The following is a 25,838-nucleotide window of genomic DNA, read 5'->3' as shown; positions in this document are numbered from 1 at the left end:
TGTTTTACATGTACAGTGGAAAGATATGATAAACAGTCAGAAACTTGAGAAAACTTCAGATGAAGCTCATATCACTAGGGAAATGCTTGTGAGAAGAAGATGGCTGATAAATTATAGAACTCTTCTGCAAAGCAGGGAAATAGGAAAACATCCCACAGAATAATGGGGAATGCATCATTATAGCCAAAATAGCAAGGAATAAAGATGTAAAAAGTGATAACAATTAACAAAGTAAGCAACTATGACTGTTACACTTCTGTTGACAGGCAAACTCTTCCACATTGATATATAAACCAAAATGAAAGAAATGGCAGTGCTGCAGCCTGGACTTTGACATGGAAAATTAACTGTCAAGTAATTTTTTACACAAGGTTTAGTCATTCGAGAGAACACCAAACTGCTTCAAAAAAACCTTCATACTTTTTCTGAAATCATGTGACAGATTTCTGTGCTCTGAAACATCTTGATGTGTCACAGTGTGTGCTTCAAAAAAACCTTCATACTTTTTCTGAAATCATGTGACAGATTTCTTTACAAATAACTCTGAAACATCTTGATGTGTCACAGTGTACCTGTAAAAATATTGAGGTGCAGCGTGCGCAGCTAGATCAATGTAATCTTGAGTGAATGATTTGATAATAGATAAATGTCAAGCATCGTTGCATTATCTCACCTCTGGCATTTGACTGGCCATTAAAAGAAAAAGTAGGTGGAAACAGCACAAGCACCATATGACTCAGAAACCATACACTGGAATCAGATTTTGCTGGTTGCAAAAGTCCTTGAAATGGCAAAAAAAGCCCCCAAATCCCCGCACACATTCCAGACATATTAGCATCATAAATATGAGCTGGTTATCCATCAGGTGTGAGTAACCAACAGATATTGCATCAAGAACCCCCCAGGTCCAAGCTCACATGTTATTTTAGGAGGCAAAGCGTACAAATGCTAATGCACATCCTTTGCAATAGATTATGGGTCAGTACAAATGTATAAAAGGATCTGCTGTCAAATAGCCAAAATGTGCCTTCACTTGAAAGAAAATTGATTTTCAAAGGTCTACAAGTGGAAGGCTAACTGACAAGTCTTCAGCTCAGAAGTTACTTCTGATAGGTAGAGTGCCTTAAAAATACGAGGCATTAAATGGAGTTAATTTATAACAAATACTAGAATTCATCAGAGTTTTCAGATAATTATGCTTTATCATTAATGCTATTCAGCAAGAAATATTGAAATATTTGCTGAGAGTTGTGAATCAAAGCAGAGCATCAGCCGTGACAGCTCTGCCATGGGGCAGTTGGAGGAGCACAAGAAAAAGGCCCACAGAAGGAATGTTTCTAATTGAGCTTTATGCAGTGTGGGAAATAGTGCAATATTTAACAATTCTGGGAATATGTAGAAAGCTGTCCAAATTAACAAAAAAAAAAAAAATCTGTCAAGGCATCGTTCTGGCCTGAAGCTACTTTGGATGATACAGGAAAGATTCATGCAGGAGTTTTAGAATCTCTTGTGTTCCTACAGTCCTCACAGCTGTAAGAGGTTTGTGTATGGAATGGAAGTGTTTCATCATTGAATAATATATTAGGGACGGTAACTAGCTGTTACTAGTTCATTTAAGAAAATATTTTCAAAAGGCACTGTGTGCCAAAATTGCAAGAATAAATATATTGTATTGTAAGAAAAGATATTAATAATTGTTTCCTGGAGATGAGCATTATAGGTTTCAATTTGTAGCTATAAAGCAATGACACTTTCAATGCACTCAGAAAATTGTACATTGTCTGTTAAGTGAATTGAAGACTCTGAAAATGGGTATGGGTGTTCAATTTTTATCTCCACACAACTGGTGATCAGTTAGGTAAAACCAATTGCTTTGACATGACTCCAAAGGAAAATACTGGTCCAAAATGGTTACTTACAAGCAAACAAAAGTCACACACATTCCCCCAAGCTGCTCAAATGTGTTCAGCACAGTCTTTCTATAAGCTAGCAGAATTGCTCAAATACTTTTAAAAAGGAATAGAAAACTGAGCAGAAGCTGTAAATCAGTATAGTATGGGCAATCACAGACTCCCTTATCACTTCCAAAAATGACTTGCTTGGAGTAAATTGAAGAGCTTTGATAGTTCAGATAGATGTACAATTCACATGTTCAGAGTGGTAATCACCTTCAAATTTAAGCACTTAATTTAAGAGCTTCAGTAATTTTAAATTGCTGTGTTTCACTGAGTGGCAGGCAGAGACTCAAGTGCTACAGTATTTTAAAAAAACTTTGGGTGTTCTGCTTAATATTTTTCTTTCGGGGAATCCAGAGAGAATTTCTATAGTCAAGCATGGAAAATGGAACAGATTTCAAGATTACTGTAGAAAAGCAGGAGACTATGCTTTTTAAAAAGCAGAGCAGAGGAGGTCTTCTCTGGGGAACGTACAACTCCTAAGCCTGCGCTTGCCCTTTTCTGTGAACTGTTTGACCAGTCCTTGTGTGGGCTGCTGCAGAAGGTAGAAAGAGAGGTAATGACGTTTACATGGGCATCAAGAGACTTCTCTGTCTATTTGCTCTCCTGAAAGAGCCTGCCCAGGTTAGGTTTGTTTCCATTAGGCATTTCTGCTTAACACTACTTCCACAGAAGCAGATAGGAATGAGAGTTTACTGCTGTTTGAATGCTTCCCCACTTGCGGATTCAGGTATTTTTACCTAGCTGTGGGGTTCTTCATTTGCTATTTTGGTTTTGCTAAGCTTCAGTTTGATGTCATGATAAATCCTTCCTGTGTGCTTTTAACTAGCCTGGTACAACATTTACTGATTAAATAATTGGCTGAAGACTAAGCTGAACACTGTAAGTGGTTGCCATGAACTTCGTCTCAGCAGCTAGGGGAGGTGCAGATGACACCACAAAAACCCTCACAGCCCCATACCTCTATCAGGGTCCAGATGTGGGGAGCAGGTTTTTTGAGTGTTGGGAGAAAGTCAGCCTTCAGGGCTGGTTCTTCAGGCTTGCCTGGGAAGAGGTGCAGCTCTTTGGGGCAGGAAGGTGGCACTGCAGCCTCCTGCAGCCTGGCTCACAACATGTACTGCTCTTCAGGCTGGAAGGGAACAGGGCAGGGAGCCGCAAACTACAGCCTCCAGAAAACTTGCAAATGAAATGTCAAGAATTAAATATTACCTGAAGAGCCTAGGAGAGATTCATTGGAGCTGATACCTTGTGACCTCTCATTTAGTGGGACAAGACCAAAATTAGTCTCCTGTGAGGTAAATGTAAAGAGTATCTTTTACTTCCAGAAAATTACAATCCAGCTCAAAGACATTTTATTATTCAGGGTGCCACTTTAAATGCTAATCACTATTTGCAGGCTCATTGCAGCTTCAGATTGGCTTCTTCAAAGGAATGAAGGGGTATTTCACATTCATCTACCAGTGAAATTTGAAAATTCCAGCTCCAAGGTACAAGGGGCACAGGCCAAATTGAGTGAATTTATCAGCTGTTATTTGGGACAGAGTTAGGTTTCTTTCTTGTTTTTATTTAAGGAAAATCAATAATCTTTGCCTTGTCTCTGAACTTACACTGGCTTCCTCTAATTTTTCAAAATAAATGTCTATCTCACTGCAAATGTTCATTTCTTGCATTCTTTCTCTGTCAATAAACTTGCATGTGTTCATTTACCTGTTCAAATTCCTTTTACTGAAAGTTGCTGGGTGTAGAAGAGTTCTTACTACTCCAGTTATTTACGAGTCCTGGAAGGACTTGGTAAGCTGTGATTACAGTTTGTCACTGAATGAACTAAATTGTGTAATTGTATATTAACTTTTGTAAGTGGTATCAGGCAGTTACATTACAGTTCACTTTTGATGCCACCTCTGTAATACTGAAGGACAGTGGGCTTACCTGACTAGCCCTCTTACTAGCCTGGACCTGAGAGCAATTGAAAGACTTGCATGTGAGAAAAGACCAGTATTTTTATATAAAGGAGGCTTATAATGCATTCTGCAAAAATGATTTCTTAGATTTTTTTTTCAAGTACATTAGCCTTGCCTTTTACAAGAAATATGCTGCAGCTATCTTGTCCAGCAGCCTTTTAATTTTAGGATCCTTGTTTGAGTTTTCCAATAAATCACATCAGGTGCACAGCTGCCAGGTCAGAATTGTACCTCTGTATACCCACAGCTGGAAGGAATACTTGGGGTTTTCCCAGGGATGTGATTTTGTCATGGAAACTGCACTCCTTACCAGTAAAATTGTGAACATTTTCATTTTTCTCATGGGAAAAAGTAGAATAAAATTAATTCCAAAGCTGAAAATTTTGAATGGCATTCCCAGACTCACCAGTGGCTTATATAACGGGATCTGTCACTTCAGAAAATTCATAACCCAATCTCTCTGCATAGTACAGGCAGCCTTATGATTTAACGGCCTAAGAAAATTCAAGAATGCCAATGTGGACACCCCTGTGTTTCACTGCAGGAAAGAATTACAGCACAGTTCTTAGGAATTCTATTGTGCAAGAACTAGCAATAACATAAAAAATGCTGGTATTCAACTAATATGCCTTTCTTTTACTCTGTGTCTCAATTGAATGAAGGAAAAATACCCAAGTAAAGCTGTACTGTGTTTTGATTATTAAAAAATAATGGTTATGTTTGACATTGAAATAATTTCCATTGAAATCATTTTAATAAGTGTATACTACAAAATCCCAGAAAATACTATTGCTATAAATAAAGATAGCAGCATGAGAGGTGGCTGAGTCAGTGTGAAGAATAACAGGGGTTTACTGGCAAAAGGGTGATATTTTGAATACTCATAATTTATTTACTCAGTCTGTCTTAAAATTTCAGCCCATCAATTATACATGAAACTGAATACCATAGCATAGGAGGGGACTAAAAGGCAAGTATTCATTTCCAGCTCTAACATCTCAGTCTTTAAAAAAGACCTACTCCTTAGCATACTGGTAAGACAGATGGATAAGTGTTGGTAGATATGAGATTTATAGTTTGGCATTATTTAACTGCTCTGTAATTTGCTTGTACTAGCACCCTCGAGACACATTTTTTCAGAAAGTCTGATTTTTCTGCATTTATTCTAGTAATGGTATACTGAGAGTTGTTAAGGAAATTAAAGTCCCATTTCAGGCCTCAGTTCAACAAAGCGTTTAACTAATTCTTAACTTAAAGTACATCTTAAACCAAATCCTATTTAACAAAGGGGATAAAAAGCCCCACAAGTCTTCAGAGAGACTTCTTCACATGGTTAAAGTTAAGAGCATGGGGTGTTTTTTAAAGTGAACTTAGAAATACTGCCTGTGTCAGAGACTGAAGAGGCTGACTGTGGAAAAGGACATGATGTATGAAATTACCTGTTGTCCAGAAAGCCTTTATGATGTGGTGAAGGAGGAAGGAAACATTATTCAAATTTTTGATCAGAACATAGGATGATTTGGACTTATCATGCTTTGAGACAAGATTAAAAAAAAAAAACAAACAAAAAAAACAACAAGGGTGTTTTGCAAGGAAAAGAGCAATCCTGCAGTCACAAACTTAATGGGCATTTAGATGTGTTCTCCTGAGACATTGTGACATTGGAAGCTTTGCTGAAAAGCTAGAAAAAAGACCTTTTCTAATGAATGGAGAGACCTGTATCAAACTGGCAGCTAAATCCTTCATATCTTTCTGTCTTAGGGCCATCTTTTAGTAGAATTGTCTCTGCTCTCTGTTCTGGAGAACTTTAGGGGGCTAGATTGAGAGTTAAGGGCTGTTTTGTATAGTACAGGTCCTGGTAAATGTCTTGAAAAATGTGGATAGATAAGTATTAGGTTTGGTGTTGTGGAGCATAATAACTATTTCTAGATCTCCTCAGAAGATTCTATGATACAGCTTTCAGTTTTCAAAGTAAAACACCAATAAAAAATATTTTTGTCCACCTCACCTCCCCAGTAAATTGGAAGCTTTTATTTACAGTCATCAACCCAAAAACTGTTACTTCATACAGGTGGTCTTCCTTATGAAAACTCTATGATATTTACCAGGAAAATAACTGGTAGTCTTGTGTTTTGCCACCTGGTGTGATGCAAGATAAAAATCCACAATTTCACCTGTGAAGACACTCAGATGTCAAATAGCAAGGAAAAGAAAAAAATACTTTCTGTCTAAGTAAGCTGTTTTCTGGTTGTTCATGAATGAAATTAAAAATAGCCATCAAGTATAAAACACCAATCATGATGACAAAGACTTTTTTCCAGTCACTAGTTTAGATCATTAGGGAGATCAAAAACTATCTAAACCCCAAGTTTTGTTAGAGGAAAAAGGCAGTTTTATCATGTTCAATGATAATTCCCTTGTGACAGAAATTCACTGCGGTAAAATATGTTATTTTTCCATATGACAGCACAAAACATGACATAGGGAAAATTCAGACTCAGTAGATTTCTTAATTAATTATGTGTCTATATTTCAGCATATGACTTGAAGTTATAGCAGTCTTACAGAAACTGTATAAATGGGTTTGTTGTGAGTCAAAAAAAGCACACATTAATGTGTAGCTAATGACAAAAAATGCTTTTTTTATGTGATAGCAAATTGTTACTAAGCAGAAGAAAGTTAATATGCTAATATTGTGCTGCACAGTTAATTTCACCACATTCTTATTTTAACTTCAAGACACTCAGAACTTCTGTGTACCTTTTATTAAGTTTGTCTGAAGAGGGCAGCCTTTCCTAATACACTTGGAATTTTCTTAATTTGACAAGGTTACTGTACACTGAACAAATTGACAAAGGACAAGCTTGCAATCTGAAGTTTGCCTCTTATTATTGCCTGTGTTTTCATTGAAGTTTCTCTCCATGTATATTTATCAACCAACTGTAATGGATATTACTATTTTAAATATTTGACCCCTCTGGTAAAATACAGTCCAATTTCACTTACTCACAATCCTAAATGAAGGAAGACTTTCTGTGATGTTTCTGGAAAGAAATTTAAAGAGAATGTTATTAGGAAATTTCTGGAAATATGGGTGTTGCTTATTTTTTCTGAAGTCTAAAAATAAATGTTATTCACATGCATTTTCAAATGCTAAGACTGCATGTGAATAGAGCAGGAAAATATCTGTCCCTTTGTGCTGACAGTTCTCCTAATCTTTCATGATTTTCATGCTGAACTCCTCTCCAGGCTTCAAAAAAAGCATTAGCCTCAAAGTAGACAGTGATGTTACATTTTCTTTTATTTTATAGTTTATTCATAAGGAAACATTAGGAAAAAAAAATCTTACAGCAAATTCATGCATTGCCATGTTAGCAGGAAAGATGAATGGCTACTCTGCATTTAGCAATTAGTGTGATAGATTTAAGGGCTCTTAGAAGAATTTATTGCTCTGGTGTGCCTCGATCACGGAGCAGGGAGGAGCATTTGAAGAAGCTGGAATGATAAATTTTTGCAGTTACTGCTGCTCTATCCACTATGTTGCATCTCTCCTCTTGCAGTGGCAGCCAGATTTGAAATCCTCTCTCACCTTCTGTGGTGCTGGGGTTTAGATTGCACGATAGGCCTGGGGGAGAAGGAATGCCACTGAACACAGGGAGTGAGCACTGGGGTTTGGAACAACCTGACAGCTGCTGCTGGTAGAAGAAGAAGGTAGGTGGAGAAAATAGGTGTAGGATTTCACAGCATTTACTTCAACAAGCATCCTGTTTGCAAAAGAGTATCACCTGGATGACTACAATCCCTATAAAAGCCATTTTTCATACAATCCCTATAAAAACCATGTAAGAGTACTGGTGTGAATCCTGTGCAGAACAATCAGCTAAGTAGTTCTCTCTAGAAACGCCTACAACAAAATGAGACCACTTCATGTACCCAGGAGCTCAGTAAGTTTGCTGTGGTGGTTGGCAGCTAGCAAACCTCGTGCCACGTCCCAGTCACAGCAGCTGTCACCCATGCCAGTTATCTTGTGCTTGTACTGACTACAGTCCGACTGCAGGACAATGTCACCCCTTCCATTTTTCAGCTTTTCACAGCTGATGATTAGGCAATACCTGTGCCAATCTAGTTAAGAGATCTCTTTTTTTAATTTGATGACTTTTTTAGGGTCTTTTGTACAAAGTAATTTTTCCTTCTGTCATTAGGTTCAAAGCAGCAAATAATTGAATTTATTCCTCCCACAAACTTCTAAAATTATTTAAAGCCACCAGCTGTTTAGGCTGCCAAGCTCATTGCAAGCTCATTGCCTGACAGAAAGCTTGATCAAAATCTTATCCTTACAAGGCTTTTTACCTGGTTTTACAATCCTTGTATATCATTGATGTTCATTGGTCCAAACCCACCATATTTTCTGACCTTGTCTTTCCTGCACCAGTCACTTATTCAGAAGTCAAGCCAGATTGCTTCAGTCCTTCCAACCAGTGACTGGACTGATCTGAAAAGTGTGGGGCTTCTTCATCTTCTCATTTTAGCACTGGATTGCTATGAAGCAGAGCAGAAATTTCATTGTATTTCTACTTGAGAAACATTCAATTTCCTACTTAATAAACAGTCTCATACTCATGCTGTGATGTTCTAAGATAGCAGATACTCTCCTTAGGCCAAAGACATACTAGATTATTCCTGAATCCTCTAAGAAATTGCACTTCAATTGTCTTTATATCAGCATTTTCCTGGAGACAACACCTAACTAAAAGTGATTGCTTGTTTTTGGTTTTTGTGACTAATCTTGGGAGGGAAGTCTTTGCCAGACACCAATGTCTGCCATCACTCACTGTTTCCTGTGTTTAAAGAATATGTGTCTGTAAAAGGTATGAAAGCTGGATTTTTGAGGTTGAAATGGGAAGAAACATAATAACAACTCCTCCTATTTCCAATACATCCTGGCTTTGAAATTGGAAATGTGACTTTCTCTTCCTGCTCTTAGGAAATATTATCAAAATTAGGTTGTAAAAATTTTGACTAAGTTTATTGCATCCAAATCTTAATAATTTAGCAGAAATTGCCAGCATTTTTCCTGAATGTCTAATTGCTTTTTGAATACTTAAAAAATTTGATTCTTCTGGGAATGACTCTTTTATCTAGAAAACAACCATTTGTTGTTCACTTTTATCTCTCACCATTAAAAGAGATCATTATAGTACCTCCTCCACCTTTCTATGATTGCATTGTTTGCAAATAAAGATTTTTATTTTTGTATTTTACTGAACCTTCATGATTCATACCCTTGCCTCCCAGTACTGAAACACATGTAAAATATTCTGGTTATTACATTCTGTATGCCATATTTTACTTTAATTTCTGCACTGTTGTCTTTTGCATTGTCTTATCAAGGCTATTCTCTGTTCTGGCTTTATTATAAACTTCAATGCAAGCATAAATCTGAATTCTTATTTTCTTTGGTGAACATTAATAAAAAAGGAAAGGTTCCCCCATGCCTTTATAAGGGCATCCATTGTCTTTATATTTGCATTTGTTCTTCTAATGTTTTTTGATACTCTATAGTGCATGTCTGATGGTTTCCTACTCAGTACCAGTTTTCAGTGTGGTCACTTTGTTATAGTTTAATACCTCAGATCCAATATTGCTCAAAGATTCTGGGTCACTTTTCATATTTCTCATCTGCTATTAAAATGGAACAGATAATCTTCCTCAGATTAGCTGCTCAAAGAGAACAGCTCTCATTACAATCAATTTATTTTACGTTCTTGGTGTTATTCCTTTATCTCAAATCAACACAGATCTGTTAATTCCATTTTTGCAGGCCTGTGCAAGCTTCTGAAGAAAGCTTTGTCTTTTGGTCCCACAAAACTGATCCCATTTTGCTCTCTGCCATAGCCAAGACTGTCTGTGTCATAGAATCATAGAACTATAGGATATCCTGACTTGGAAGGGATCCATCAGGATCATCAAGTCCAAATCCTGGCTCTGCACAGAACCACCCCCAAGAGTCCCACCATGTGCCTGAGAGATTGTCCAAACACTTCTTAACTCTGTCAGGCTGGTGCTGCTGTGACCACTTCCCCTACATCTCCTTGTGCCCCAGCATTTCATTTACTCAGGAAAATGGTGAGAGTTTAAATGAATAAAAGATGTCAAATGTTCCAAGTTCTTCTGATAACGCATTCTTTCAGCAGGAGTGGGTATTCTGGTGATAGCCAGGACTGTGGCATTCCCTGGCTCCTTGTTTAAGTTATTGATTGCTGATAATAGAACATTGCTTAACATAATACTACACTTAGTTCCACAAAAGCAGCTGCTTTAGAAAGCCACTTTATGACTAAATTTTCTCTCATATGGCTGTGTTGTGCTCCCCTACCATCTCTGTAGTGTTTGGGGGAGTTCTTGACCTCAAACAATTGAATGTCTCCATATTTTTCTTTTTTAGTTTTTCATCTGATTTCTCCTCTTTATCTAATTGCGTGTTTCTATGTACTGTGACTTTCTTACAATTTCTTATTGGTACATTTTATGGGGTAAGAATGCCAACTTTATGTCAACTCCATCTGGAAGACTTGAAGGTTGTTCCTCAATCTCTTTGCAGCTTATCTTCAAACTCTCTGGCTTTGGAAAAAAGTGCTGACTGCACAGCAAATCATGGTGTCTATAGCATCTCCACAGATAATTTCTTTCACCATATAAAATTCCTAAGAAATATGTTATTGCTTCTCACCAACAGTAACAGTTGTTTCAGCTTGTTTGTGATTTCAAGGATGCTGTGCTACGTTTGATCGATACAAACTGGAAAGGAGAAGGAATTAGTGGTTACAGTATTGTTGGCTTGAGCTTGACCAGTCAGTTCTGCTAAGGTAGATGTGGTTTGAGATGGATTTCTAATACACAATTTCTAATATCAGTTCTTATTTGATTTGTGAGATATAAAAGGCCTTTGGACTTCATTACCATTGAAATACATTGAAACTTAAAATACATTAATTATTACTTTTAACAATCCAATAGCATATGGGAAGCCATTTAGGGAAGGTCTGGATTTTTTTTAGCACAGACCTCCTGGTTGGTGAGTGTAAAGACAGTTTATGAAGACATGATATTTTTATCTCTGGCTTTGTCTAGAAGGTTTCCTCTTTTCCTTCTTTAATGTCTTATTTAATAAGTTAGCAGGAGTGGACAAAGAGGAAAAAGAGAGGGAATCACAGTGTCATGATAGCCCCTGCACCATGGTTCAGAGCCCTTGTCAAATTGTTAGGTGTCAAGAATCCATGGATGGGAGTGAGTGATAGACATATACTACTTTTGGCAATTTCACCTCAAAAATTATGAGTCGCTATGATGATGGTTGTGACCAGACAGTGGATATGAAATGCGAGTATTTGGAGTGAGTGCCTGAGTTCTTATAAAAGCATCTATTGAATGCATTTGCTTCATCAAAGCCCAAACCCACAGGTTCAGAGAGACGTACTCCTATGGTTGACAGCTCAGTCAATATCTCTCCTGCTCTGTCTCTTCCTGTCATAACATTGATTTCTGTAAGCTAGAGGAAGTAATCCCTAATGACATTGTGTAACAGCGTTAAGGAAAGATTGTTTTCCCACTACGCACTTTTTTCATACACGACTTATAAATGTATCTCATTACTTACAAACTTTACCTCTTGCAACTCTGTTACATGTTATATCCTGCCATTCTATCCAGATCGGCTGATTTCTTAATGTTTTCCTGACTTTACACTTTTATGGAGCAACATACTTGGTGATTCCCCTGCGTCACCTCATCACTGCAAAACAATGATGTCACTCTGACATATGCTGTTCTCTCAGCTGCCAAGCAAGCTGAAGGATGCATCATGCACCCTTTGCATGAAGGAGAAGACCATATTGTCACGTCACCTACCATCCTTCCACTGCTGTCAACATCACCGTGCTGCGTTTCACATCGTGTCCTAACCCCATGATCAGCAAGGCTCGCTGTTGAGGGGTAAAAACTGCTGCACGGCTGTAATGAAATTATATTCCATTCTTGTTATTAATCTGATTATATAACCTTTTCCATCCTCCATTTTTCTAACAAAATAAAAATTAAATAAAATCCATCACTCTGCAATTTTGTAGAGCTAGCATCACTAGGAAGCAGGCAGTTTTCCAGAAAGTTCTGGAGGATTTTTAACTTGTAGGGTTTTGAAGAAGCCATGGATATTTAAAGTACTTGGAATTTGTTTAGGCTTATGTCCAGAGCACTGGCTATGAATTTCCAGCATAGTATTGGTATTATTGAAAAATGGCATGAGGTTTCGAAGGGAGCAAGGAATTGTGTGTATTTATTGCACAGAAGTGAAAATGGCTTCACGGGTGAGCAGCACATTTGTAATGAGCAGGCTTTACTGGGGTTTGTCTCCCCGTGGAGCCAGGTGTGATACCAGATTGGAAGCACAGACATACCCTTTCCACTGAGCTGGCTTCTCTGATCCCTTGAGATGATGTTTGTGGGGAAGAGGCTGTAAAGGATTTAGTATTATCAAGTGTGTGAGGTCTTACCTCACACAGAGAATCAGCATGGCTTAAGGGTGTCTGGAGCCAGACCAGAGGCAGGTATGGATTGATATGTAGGCATGAAGTCTGTGTTGTTTCATGAGATATTACTGGTTCAAATTTCAGACTCTGTAATTCCTCTAAGCACCATTTTTGATCAGATAGTATCAGATAAATTGTCACCATTTCTACTTACCTTGCACATAGAAATTAATAACTTGTCGTTTTCTGTGCTGCATTATTATGGGATAAGCTCAATAAGTAAAAAGACATAAAACTCAATACTTCAAAAACCAGCTCCCACTGCTCCATCTGCTGTGATTAATGTCAAAAGGACTTTGCTCATTATTCGTTCCTGGACAGTCATAAAGGATATTATAGCCCTTTATAGTATGAGAAGTTAAAACTTTATTTTTCACTCGTGTTTTCTTCATAAATTCCTGCTGTGAAAAAAACAAAAAAGTTAACCCAAAGGCCTGTGTCTCACAAGAAGCATCCCCTGAATATTGTTTCTTTTTAACATAACATAACATAAACTCCACAAAAAAAAAAAAAAAAAAAAAAAGAAAAAAGAAAGCAAACTTCAGAGAAAGAGCTTCAATGCCTTAACATCTTACAGAGTTGTCAGCTGTCTCTATTACTTCGTTGGGGAAATGATTTTTTTTTTTTTTTCATTTAAGAGAAAGTCAGGAAAATTCCATAGCCAATACTAGGGAAAAAAAAGAATTCTAGATATTGGACAATGCATAATATATCCTCAATTTCATATCCTCCTATACATAAACAACTGGACTCCATAGTCTTTAAAGAAGCAGCATCTTTTGTAAACCTGATGAACTAGAGACCAGCTGAATGCCATTAAGGTTTTAGGCCAGAAAGCCAAAGAGCCCAGGAATTAGTGGGATATCAGGTGTTTCATGTAACTATAATTGTATTCTCGGAGTTCTACAGGTGTAAGTCTAAGTAGACTTGCTTTGAAGATATGACTAAATGTTTCGTATATGTTCAATTTATTTTAATATTTTACTTTCTCTATTTATAAAGAAAATTCTTTTCTCCCCTTCTTGCCTAGCCAAAAAATTCTAAGTCCTGCAAGTCAAGACAGTATTTCATGTCTTTACCAATAAGCTGCATTTTGAAGATTAACACAGTTTGTGGGAGTTCTCAAGTACCCCGACTGCATAACAAATTTGCTACCATAATAACCCTTTGAAACACAGAAGAGGACAAATTGCTTAGGTCCCTTGGTAGCAAGGAGAGCAGGGACTGTGGGTAGATTTAATTTCACCTAACATTAGCCATCCCCAGTTAGATATCTCAATTAAACTGCCTGCTTTGCCTTTCTCTCCACTGAGTGGATGGAAAGAGACAGGTACTTCCAGACAGTAAATCATCCCATCTCAGGATACTCTCCCAGACTAATGGGATGAATTGCCATGCTCATCACAAGATTTTATAAGTTTATTTGGGTGTAGAACAAGTTATAAATGTTGCCTTTGTTATCAGAATATATACTCCTTTTTTTGCTTTTAGAAACATTGTCAGAGCAATGACACTTGTAATTCTGGGCTCTGTGTTTTTTTCATAAATTTGAAGTGTGGCCTTATCTTGGAGCTCTTCTTGACTGACTGGGGAATTATTTAGGGACTGTATATGTTCTTGGCTTGTATTGCATGCAGTCACTGGTAGCCTTATCCCAAGAATGAAATAGTAACATTATTTTAGTATTTCCCTGAACACTCCTGTTGAGCCATACTCCATTGCATTGATTTCCATGTATTCTTCTAAAAGTTTTTTTTTCCTGGCTTCTTGCTATGTTATTTACAGTGTTCAGTAGTAGGAATCTTCTGAGAAAACAGTTTTCCTGTGAGCTGCATATAAAAAAAAGCATCTTTGCACATATACTGCATCATTTGCTCTTCTTTTATCTGTGCCACTTTACTGCTATGAGAAGTACTTTTTTTCCTTGGTCTCACTAGGATTTGGAGGCAGTCTGATGTTTCATCAGCATTCCTCACAGTCAGGCTCAGGTTTGGTTATGTGCTTGAAGCATTGCACCTGAATTTACATCAGATTTTCTCCTCTCACACTGACTGCTGCCTGGGCAGCAGTGTGCAGACCACCAGCTTCCCCCTCCATTTTTTCCACAACTTCCACCTCAGTTACAAAGCTCACACATCCACTTTCCAGTCTGACTGCCTTTGGAAGTACAATCTGCTGTGAGTTTAAACCTTTCTAAAATTTTCAGTGAAAGTTTGTGGTCTTTTAAAACAACAGGTGGTCATCTGCAGCTCAGTGAGTTTGACCTCTGTTCACAGGTGGAGGGAATGAGGGAAGGGGCCAGGACATAAGGAACAGCTTGGACAGCAGGTAATTAGGGCAGTCAGTCTTAATTAGTTTTTAATAGTTGGGGAGGAGCTTTTGTATCTGCATATGGCTGAGAGGCAGCTTAGGGAGCAGAAATGAGTTGGGGAAGCAGAATAGAAGTTAAATTAAGTTAGCTAAGAGTGGGACTTGCTAGAGGCTCTGGAGGTGTTGATAGCTGTTTGGTTTAGGTTGTTTCAGTGATGCTGTTAGGGAGCCCTGCAAGACCAGGGAGGAATTTTATGTCCAGGGCTTGTGCTAAAGTGCTAATTGTGCCAGAGGGAGCATTCTTAAATATCCTGTGTTTGTGCTCCTTCTTTCTCAAAAGGATGTGGGAGGTGATTTTAACTGAAGAAAGGGATATGGTTTAAAGGGCTGAATGCAGCCTGTGTTCTCCCTGGTAAAATAGTTTGTGAAAATACAACACCTGAAGGTGCTTTAGGTGCAAGTTGTATGCAAAAGCTACTCATCCAGCAGAGAATATGGTCTGGCTTATGATCTATGCTGTCAGGTATCAAGAGACATGTTCTTACAGGTAGGTGGGTGTCTAATTTCTACTGGTTGCAGCCAAATGGAGGTGGAGGTGTGTGCGTTTGGAGTTTGCTTGTGCATAGCTTTTTAAGTTAATTACTTTAAGTATTTTAACCATTGAGATGAGCAGAGCTTGTGGCCTGGCCTTCAGTTTTTTTCCTGATGCCCTTTAGAACCAGGACAGAAGCTTGGATGAAAGTATTTTCTAGATATTTCAGAATCTACTCTGAATAATCTAATACAGAAGCTTCTGTGTGTGAGCAGTGCAAGCCTTTGCTCTGCAACCTGGTAGCGTGATTGCCTTGGAACATGCAAGTGAGCCTGCTTCTTGGTCTGTGAATGGAGAAGGAAAAAAGAAAAGTCTGGAAGGGTAGGGAAAACAAAAGTTGAAAATAAAAGTCTTTTATACTACTATTTGTAGTTTTTAAAGTCCTGTCTTAAGCATATTGGAAGATAGAAGTCATCTAATAAGTACTTCTGAAGCGCTAGTATTTTCTTTTTTGCAAAGTTTAAAAAAAAATCATATTCTGCCCTTGTCTTGGGAAATATTTGTTTGCTGGGTGTTTGTCCTGGAAAGGATTTGCCTGTTTCTCTGTAATATTGCAGTACTGTTTCTCTGTGGGATATTTATCTTTCGGATGTCCTTGAAACTGAGACAGAAAAGTTCAAAAGAGTGATTGCTGTGTAGGAAATGTACCTACCAAAGGTATTGGAGTGAGTAATGAAACCCAAGACTGGTATTTATGAGTTTAGACAGGAGGAAGATGCAGCTTTATTGGATGATACTAAAGGCAGACATACATTACATATATATTAATTAAGAAAGGTGTGTGGTGCTTGTGGAAAGGCATCTTGCTGGAAAATGGTTTCCAGGTGCTTCTAGAAAAAAACCTCCAGCTAGCTCATTATTCAACTTGCTCTTTAGAGATTGGCTGGTCATTCTTCTGAAGCAGATGGAGATTGTGAAAAACTAAGCTGAGACCAGCATTGTGTGCACTTTGTCTTTTCTGAAATTTCTATCAAAAATGTGTTATTCTGTTACATGGTGTATCTGTATATTAAAAATGCCTATCCTTTTAAGGGTGTCTAGGAGAAGATAAATACTATACAGTAATGCTAATAATTAAATTTGTAAAATAACTGCTTTTTGATAGACTAACACACAAATACAATTCCAGCAGTGGCTGTTTCTCATTAGTTAGAATGACATGCCAGCTTTAGAATATGTAATGATATATAAGCCCTGGTGGTTATAATAGGCATAGAAATGTACTATATCCTTGGGTGTTAAAAGCTGTAAGCTATTTATTTTCATACTTACAAAGACTGTACTACATTGTGGTATAAATCTCACATGGATGTCACAATTGCATTTTTTTTAGTAATTTATGTCCATATGGTTCAAATATGAATCTGTCCCTCTTATTAGCATCCTGCTGGTGACATAATGTACTGATAAATTAGTATCTTATGTCTGGAAAGCCTGTTTGAATTCAGATCTCATGCAAAAGAAACTTAAACCCACCTGATCTTCCTGATATAAGTAGCCTTGTTGTCATGAACATTTTTTAATACATGAGCTTACACAGTATAGTAGTGATATGCTTGCAAGAAACTTGATTATTGGTGGTGGTATGCAGTGGGTTTGTTACGTTGGGGTGGTGGTGTTTTTTTGGGTTTGTTTTTTTTTTTAAAGCACAAAATTCACATAAATAAGGAGTGAATTTGAAGCTCTTCTATTATAACAGACTCTGGCTTAAATTGGGTGTAGATGGTGTTGAAGTTGATGATATAAAATAATTTTGAAACCAGAGATATGGTGCAATAAAATAATTGATGGAGTTTTATTAGATGCTGTAATTGATTCTTCTGCAATATCCAAGGCAGTTTGATTGTAAGGTCTGTATGTGACACGCATGATATGGATGTGAAAGTATGGTCTTTTTTTAGGGCTTTGGAGAAAAAATAGAGAAATGGGTGAAAGAAATGTAACGATAAATCATAAAGGCTGCTTTTCTTAAAAAGAAAGTTGATATATAAATAATCAACTATGTATTCCAAAAATATTCAAAAATGAAACTTAGGTAAGGTGAAGTGATTCTGAAAGAGTATTTTGTTTTGACACCCTCTCAATCCTTCCAACCCAAAGTTGAGAAACACTGTGTCACACTGCATTCTCCACTTGAGCAGTGAGCCATTGACCACAACTGAGTGTGGCCTTGTTGCCAGTTCTTTATCTGCTGGTTGATCTGTCTGTCAAATCTGTGTCTCTCCAGTTTAGAGACAAGGGTCTGGTGTGGGACAGTGTCAGAGGCTTTACACAAGTCCAGAGAGGTGATGTCAGTTGCTCTTCCTTTACAGCATGTTTGCTTAATCTGAGTAAATTGTCTGCCCAATGGGTAGTGTTTTGTAGCCTCAGTTTAGGTTGGGGTTTAGCATTTAAATATGCAGTCTAGGGGACAAAGTGCAAATTGAAGTGAATATTGAGGTCCTGAGATTCGAGGCTGAACAGAGCATTGGTTGCAAATTCATCAAGGCTTCCATGTATGTGATTTTAGTGCAGCTGTCTCATATTTGTGGCTTCTGGGGGCTCTTGTTTAGGGTTTTGTTTTTATTTTTTTACTGTAGGTATTTACATGGTTGAGATTGGTGAAGTTGCCTGTGCGTATGACAGACGTGTGGGTGAATATTTGATGTGTTCTCTCTTTTATTTTGCAGAGACCTACAGCCAACAAGACTTCTGGTGCTCCTTCCTACAGCAGATGGTCCAGTTCACAGCCCCATCAGGTAATATGCCCTTGTCAAAAAGGATATGAATCTCAGGTTGACACATGCTTCCTTTTAAAATGAATTTTTGAGGGGATCCGAGAGTGTTACCTACCTGCACTAGCCCAGCTGGGTCACGCTGCTCTCTGAGGTTGTTGCAGGATATCCTGTGGCAAACTCTTGGATGCAGTTGCTGCTCCTGGAGAAGCTTGTACAGCTGTGCCTCCTCTAATGCAGTGGTGCCTCTCTGGTTTGTCAGGGATGGTTGCTGTGGCTGTATGGTTGGTGCCCCATGTGAGAAGATGTGAATCTTGACTCCATGTTTCAGAAGGCTGACTTATTATATTATGATATATGTTATATTACAATGCTGTATTTAAAACTATACTAAAAAGAATAGAGTGACAGGGATTCATCAGAAGGCTACAAAGAACAGGAATGGAATGATAACAAAGGCTCCTGACTCCCAGAGAGTCTGATCCAGCTGACTGTGATTGGCCATTAATTAGAAACAACCAACCTGCACCAATCTAAGATGCACCTGTTGGTAAACAATGTCCAGACCACATTCCACAGCCATCACATAGTTAATTGTTTGCACTTCTTTTCTCCTAGAATAGGAGAAAAATCCTAGCAAAGGATTTTTTGTAAAATGTCATGGCTATATGGCTGGATCCCCCTATCCTTTGCATCTTGTCACTTAAGCTACAAGTGTGGGTGTTTGATGCCCTTTGGCAACACATGAAGTCTGTTCTCCTGTGCTAGCCTTCCCCTCCCTCACCATCCCCACCACTGCCCCAGGGTTTCTTTGTGAAGTGGTTGCAATGGTCAAAACTTCCAGGAAAACCTGTTAATTGAAACTGAAGCCAGAAACTCTTAAGTGATAGCCAGGAAACAATATTATAGTTGATTCATTATAAGAATTTGAATGTATTCAGGGTTTCTGTTACTGTATCAAAATTGAAAGACTTTTTTGACTATACACAAGGACATGGCTTGCTTTTGTTATTAAAGCACAATGTATTTCAACTAAAGCAACTTTGTCTTTAAAAACTTTTATTATGTCTTTTTAGTAATGCTTGCATTGGCTTTCCTTTCTTCCAACCTCTGCTTTTGTTTTTTTTCGTACCTCTTTCTACATACATGTTAAAAAAACCCACAAAAACAAAGCACCAAAACCCCAGTGACAAAAAAAAAACCCAAAACCACCACTCCCCCTTGACTTTATGAAAAATTTAAATTATCATGGTGAACAAACCCTTGATCTGACATGCTGGATTTTATTTTTGAAGGACGTTTGTAAATTAAGAGAGGAAACTTCCATTAAGTTGTGATTTGGCCTCAAAAACTAAAGCAAAATAAACCATAAACTTAAGTTGTATTCAGATTAGGATGGGAAAAAATGTGGCTAAGCGCTTCATGGGCTGTTAGCTACCTTTTTCACTATCCTCCCAGAGTTAATAGTCCTGTTTTCACAAAGTATTGTGAGTATTGTGCCTTCTTTTCATGTAAAAAATGGTTCTTTTGCTTGCAAAGTTTTCCAAGTGTTCTGTCTTTCACTTTTTCAACACTGAATTTTTACTGATGAGGGTTAAAGTGAAGAATGCATAGAAAAATTGTGGTTATTGCTTGCTCCATCCGAGCAAGACAGCGAGCAAGAAAAAGTTCAGAACTAATATATATGATCACTGTTCCTCTCTTCCTGTGTGTGTCTGCAGTTGTCTGTTAATAGGAGATGAATTCCTAAGTCAGGAGGAGATCATCCTAACAAATCATATGAAATGCACCTTATGCTCTACACACTTGATTTCCTTTTTGAAAAGGGAGGGAAGCATAAGCGCATAATAAAGATTGTTTGTAGTGTTACAACCCTGTCAAACCACTAGCAGAGTTGAGGGATTAACTACCAGGAATGTTGCTTGAAAGTATGTCTAGACTATCCAACATCTGCAGGAAAAAAAAAATTGTTCTAATGTATTAAAGCATGCCCATAATAATTTCCCTCCACATATATTGTACCCCTTATGTTTGACTCTCGTTTTCCTTTGTCATTTCCACTCTAATATTTTCTTTTTCTTCCTTGTTTATTGTCAGCTTTTGTCTTCTGTGTTTTGGGTTTAATAAGCTTATAAACTTGCCTCATGGATATTATAAATGCCAGTACCAACTGTGAGGATGTATAGGCTTGCTGAGGTTCCGTTTGGGAGACTGGAATACTGCTGTGCGCTCTCATGAGCTGAGTGGCAAAATATTTGTATTGGATAAGAGGTTTGTATTCAGCCTTAAAACTTGCCAGCATCTATATATAGTTTATTTAAACTTTTTTCTTGAATATTTTTTTTAAGATAGCTTTCCAGGAAAGAAAAAGATTAAAGTTCAAAATTCATAGTCTGCATTTTCTTTAGTCTCATGCAGTGAACCCAGTGAAGGCTTTTCCACATGCGTCTTACAAGAATCCACACACAAACCTAATAGAACTACATAGCTGAGACTTTTGATGCATCTAAGAAATGTTAAAAGTTAAATTGATTTCTTCCTTCTTTCCCCTAAGTTTTTCTTTTTTCATTTCCTCTATCTGTGTGAAGTTGGAAGGTCCATTAGGTGAGAGATTTGAAAGGGTGAGGTCAATGAGTCACAGAAAATAACACATTTTTCCCTGACTTGTTTTGCTTTGTGCTACCCAGACATGCTTGTATTTTGTATTGGAAAAACTGAAGCATGTTTATCTATCTCAAATATGCTATCTGGGCAGGGTTTTTCATAAGTTTTTATCAGCTTATCGCTCTCATGGACACATGGAATTTGTGTGCTCAGGGCTTTTTTTTATATGAAGCTATTCAGAGAATGGTGTTGTTTGGGTTTCTTTTTTTTCCACTGCACCTTGAGCCTGAGAAAATGTCTTCTTGCAGGGGAGGCATCTTTGAAACTTGATTTAGAGGTTCCTTCTGACTGCCCTGGGAAAGAGGCATTAGTACCTGGTTCAAGCTAGGTTTCTTCAAGCATTCCTCTTTCTCAATGTCAGAATTAGAAGCCTTTAGTCTAAAAGGTTGGGGTTTTTTGGATTCAAGGAATTTATCAATTGAATTAAGGAATTTGAGTGGTGGGCAGGAAAGCCAAACAAAATCTCAGCTTCTGAACTGGCATCCATGGAGCTGTGGGATCTTACTGCCTTCAGATGTACTAAACTGGCTTGAGGGATGGAATCAAGGAGGAGATACATATGCTAATGAACCAAAGTTGCCTATACTATGTTCTTGGCTACTGGCATTGCTTGATGTGTGAAGAAGTCTGCAGGAATTTTGTGAGAAGCTCTGAACTTAGTTCTTCTGTGGTACTCTGAAGGCTGCTGCCTAAAGTGCAAGTGGCTCTTAAAACTGATGAAAATGAATGAGGAAGTGGCACTTTATCAGGGATGATGGTGTAGCTATTTCTAACATGATGCTGCTTTTGCTGAGTGGGATGACATCCAAGGCAGAGCTTCTTGTAGTGATGGCAAATCCTTGTGTGGGAGAGTCTGTCTGATATCAGGAATCAAAGGTACACACAGGCAGGCTGGAACACAAGGCACTCAGCTTTGCAGTGTGGTTCTCTCTGAAAGCAGTTTTAACATTAACAATTCACTCATTACTGGTAATGACTTGAGAACCGTGTGCTAGTAAAAATGAAAAAAAAATTAAGAGAAAAGCCCTCTTTTTCCTTAGAAAAAAAGAGAAGAAACCATATATTTCAGATGCCAGCTTAAGGTCAAGGCATTGAAAAAATCCATAGACAAAGTGTCCTAAAAGAGAGAGTAATGGGACAACGATCTTCCTAATTTTCCATGTCCTAACTGTTAATGAGAAGCAAAAAGTCAGTAGCACCTAGTCAGATCTCACAAATAAATCCACCTTGTATGCAAGTAGAAGATAGTAATAGGCTGATTTTTCTTGCTCATGAGCACACTAGGGAGCTGGTGAAATCTGACAATCCATTTGGTCTCCACTGTTGGCTGGCATCTTAGTGGCAATATTCCAGGTCTCTTGCACAAAGGTTGTTAGCAAGACTATCTTTAGAAATGCCTAGATTATATTACTTTCTAGAAATATTCGAATGCCTCTTCAATATTAGGTGCTAAATGAGCCTGCAGAGTAATTGGCATGTATTAAATGCCATTAAAAATAATATAGAATATTTCAGCATCTTTCTCCTCCTCATATCTATTAGCAAGGCATTAGTTTATGAGCTAATGAAGTAAAAAATGCAGAAAGTGAAACTATGTCCAATGGGCCACAGGACAGGAGGGCTCTCAGCTGTGATTCCATAATGTTCCTCTGTCTGGCTCCACTGCTGCTTTGTTACAGAATTATTGCTCTGACTTTCTAGTAGAGGCAAAACCAGCTCCTTGCTTTATTGCTGGTAGTCAGAGCTTTGTCCATTGCTGAACTTGGCATCAGTGCCTTAAGGCCAAAATGTTGGTTTTTTTCTTCAATATTCTGCTTTTTTAACACAGGGATAAGTACTAAGCGTTTTAGCACAAAGTGATCAGCAGTCTCTCAGAGGAATCTGGACAGACAATGGATGTTGAGAAACATTTGGTGTAGTATCTATATTTCAAACAGCTGAAATATTTTATCTTTCCATATGATAGTTTATAATACAGCTTCTTTGTGATGGGGATGATGGAAATACCAGTATACCAGTCAGGAAGGCAGAAGCTAGGAAAGGTGATATTCCAGCTATACTGTGGCTCTTTGAATTTCAGGTCAGAGGTTTCAGTATACATGATTTCTCTCTTTCTTTGTCCCTGTTGTGTGTGTCCCTGCTTTCCCTTTGCCTTGTTTTTGCCCTTGTATTCTTCCTGTGTCTGTGTTGGAGCAGTAATGTGTTGGTAAGAAGATAATTAGACAGGTGTCTGTTCAGTAGGCTTTTTCACAGCACACAAGGTCAAAATGAACCTTGTGATTAATTGTGCAGCATGAAAGTAGAGAATTTATTTAGTTTTAGGAAACCTAACTAGGTATAGCTTCTGGTAGCAGTTTGGATTGTTGCAGCCTAAGACATTTCCGAGTGGAATTCATGACTACTTGGAGCAGGAAGATGGGTAACAGCGAGTTTCCTTGGTGGGTTCTGGCAGGCTGCCTGAACACCAGGATAATCGGAACAATGGCTCAGAAGATCCATTCCTGTGAAGTGAGTTTTCTTTTACACTGGTGGAAGATAGCTAGTTCTAAATACTAAACAAAGAGTAATAAATAGTAATGTACTCAACTTCTTTGAGTCTTATTTGTTTTCCTTCAGTGCCTCAAGTCTGACTTGGAAAAAGCCAGTATTGAGAAAGTCACTGTCTCCCTGATGACTCAGCTCTTTGCTTTTCTGCTGAGCACTGCACACTGTGGCAATAAACTTTAGGTTATGTACCTGTCTGCTAGAAAACTTACTGAGAACACCAACAATTTTCCCAGAAGCCACTGAACAGCTGTCAAGTGGCAACAGAATTCCTTCACTCTTGACCTAGGTTTGAGCTGCAGTGTGCTCATGTAAATGACAGTGACTTAGTCCAGCTACTAAGGTTAAACCTTATTTTTAAGGGTCAAATGAGATTTGGCAACTTTCCAGAGGCAAACCAGACAAACCAAGCCACAGAAATATGTTCCTTCCTCCTGGCACTTGGTGTTTACCCAAAAAGTAGCAAAATTCAATGGGCTTAATTAGACTTAATAAGGGAAATTTGCCAGTTTTGCAATAAATTGAATGAATAATCCCTAAATACCTCCTTTCCATAATATATCTTTTCAGAACTAGGCATTCCTCTTTACCATAGGTCATCATAGTTTTGCAGCCTTGCGTTTCAATCTTAGTTACATTTGGATAAGCACATGGAAAAATCAAGCATGCAATGATAGAAACTGATTTTTTTGACATGGCAAAGGTACTCACTGAATTTCAACAAGCCTCTATTAGGTTTACCTTAGATCACTCATTAAATTTGAATTGGAGGTGGAGACAGTGCCTTGCAAGAGCAAATTTAAGTAGTTAAATGCTTAGAAGCATAATTATTCTTTTATGCATCATGTGTTGCCCTAAGTTCACTGAAGGTTTGGAAAATGTGAATATCTGTGGTCAGCACTCTAGGTCTGCTACTCTTATTCCATCCACTGTATAAGCCATATTATGCACATGTGGGATTTTGTCAACTATTGATAAAGACTGACCTGTGTGTTAGGTCAGTCTGTATTAATAGCAGACAAAATATTAGCCGTTCTGATTTTTTTTCTTGTGTGTCTCACCTCTCATACACTTGTCCATCTTTTCTGCTGCAGCTTGTTAGGTTCAACTGGAAACCTGATGTCAAAGGTTCTGCTTTCCAAAGTTTGGTGATTCCTCAGTGAAATCTGTCAGCTGCTGCTTCTGGCATGATGCTTTTTATAGGAGAGCGTAAGGGAAGATTGAACATGGCATATATTTTATAAAGCCACAGGAATCTGCACTGGCAGAATCTGCACTGGCCCCTTCTTCACCAAGGTCATGGGCAAAGGCAGAGTTAATCTCGGTGACTGCTTTGCAAGTAACAGGAGAGCAGGGCACACTGAGCTGGCTGCTCAGCTAAATGCATCAGTACACCAGGATGTGTAAGCTATTTTTATTGTGTGAAGATAACTCAGCCAAATGAGACTCGGGAGCAATTGTGTCTGTTGCCAACCAAAGTGCAACATAAACTTAGCTTTGAAAAGTTAAGGCTTTTGTAAATGAAATATGAGGGGAACTAAAAAAGGAAACTGATTTTTTTTTTCTCCCCTTAATTGTCATTGGTAGAATATGAGTAAATGTACATGTGTGCTCTGTTCTTCAAAGGTTGCTCTTCCAAGTATGCTACCTATTGTCTGGGCATAATCACCAGGCAGCTGACTGACTTGAACATAAAGCTGTTTTGTAAGCTCCAGTAGGGTAAGAGCCTGAGCTCTGGAGGGAAGCAATGGTGTTCATAAAATCCAACTCCATGCTTTCACTTAACTACTTATGGAGAAACATTTTGTGTCTGAAACAACTACTAACACAGCAAGATGAAGACTGATGGTATCTTTAGAAAGAACCCCAAACTTGTATTTAAAAGATAGGCTTATGTTTTATAGTCACTGTAAATGACAAAATGTGGGCTCTATGCTGCAATCTGTGCGTCTGGTACCTTTAGTCTACTCTGTGGGTTGGATAGATATATATTCTTCACCAAGCATGGGGTTTGGGCATTAGTGCTCAATACTGAAGTCCTGTAAACCAATTATGTTAAATTTCTCCCAATTGTAGTGTATAAATGTTAAATTTTAGGTGTAATGGCTATGAAAAGACAGGAGGACTCATCCAAGACTCAGTATAGTGTATTTCTCTTCTACAGGTGTGAGGAAGAAATAGCAGGTTTCCTTTCTCAGGAAGGGAAAGTTATCATTACTCTGTCAGATACCATTGGGTATCATGTTGCACTTTCGTGTAAGAGCTCAGAAGATTCTGTCTATAGCTTGGCTAATCTTAAAAATCAGCATGCAGGGGAGAAAAACACTTTTCAAAATTGTGTTTCTAAACAGCTGGTTTTTTTGCTTTTTTTTTTTTTGGAGTTTTTTTATCTAGAAGGCCAGCAAAACTTTTTAGTCCCTTCAATTGTTGTGTAATTACTTTTGATGACAAACACCAAATGTATGTATTGTGCTAAGTATCTGCTCAGTGTGCTCAGGTTTGTCTAGAGAAAT

At 38.0% G+C, this 25,838-nt stretch overlaps 1 protein-coding gene across 2 annotated transcripts in view; it reads left to right on the top strand.

Moving 5' to 3' along the window:
* RBMS3 (RNA binding motif single stranded interacting protein 3) overlaps positions 1-25,838 on the top strand; it is a 703,420-nt gene that overhangs the window by 87,007 nt on the left and 590,575 nt on the right. For both annotated transcript variants that reach the window (XM_039705023.1, XM_039705030.1), the window contains exon 3: positions 18,073-18,141. In XM_039705023.1, the coding sequence (XP_039560957.1) occupies positions 18,073-18,141 (69 nt within the window). The remainder of the gene's footprint in view (positions 1-18,072; positions 18,142-25,838) is intronic.

The sequence above is a fragment of the Passer montanus genome, unplaced genomic scaffold, assembly GCF_014805655.1.
Source record: "Passer montanus isolate IOZ18808 unplaced genomic scaffold, ASM1480565v1 scaffold10, whole genome shotgun sequence".
NCBI lineage: Eukaryota > Metazoa > Chordata > Aves > Passeriformes > Passeridae > Passer > Passer montanus.
This window is presented reverse-complemented; position numbering and strand designations above follow the sequence as displayed.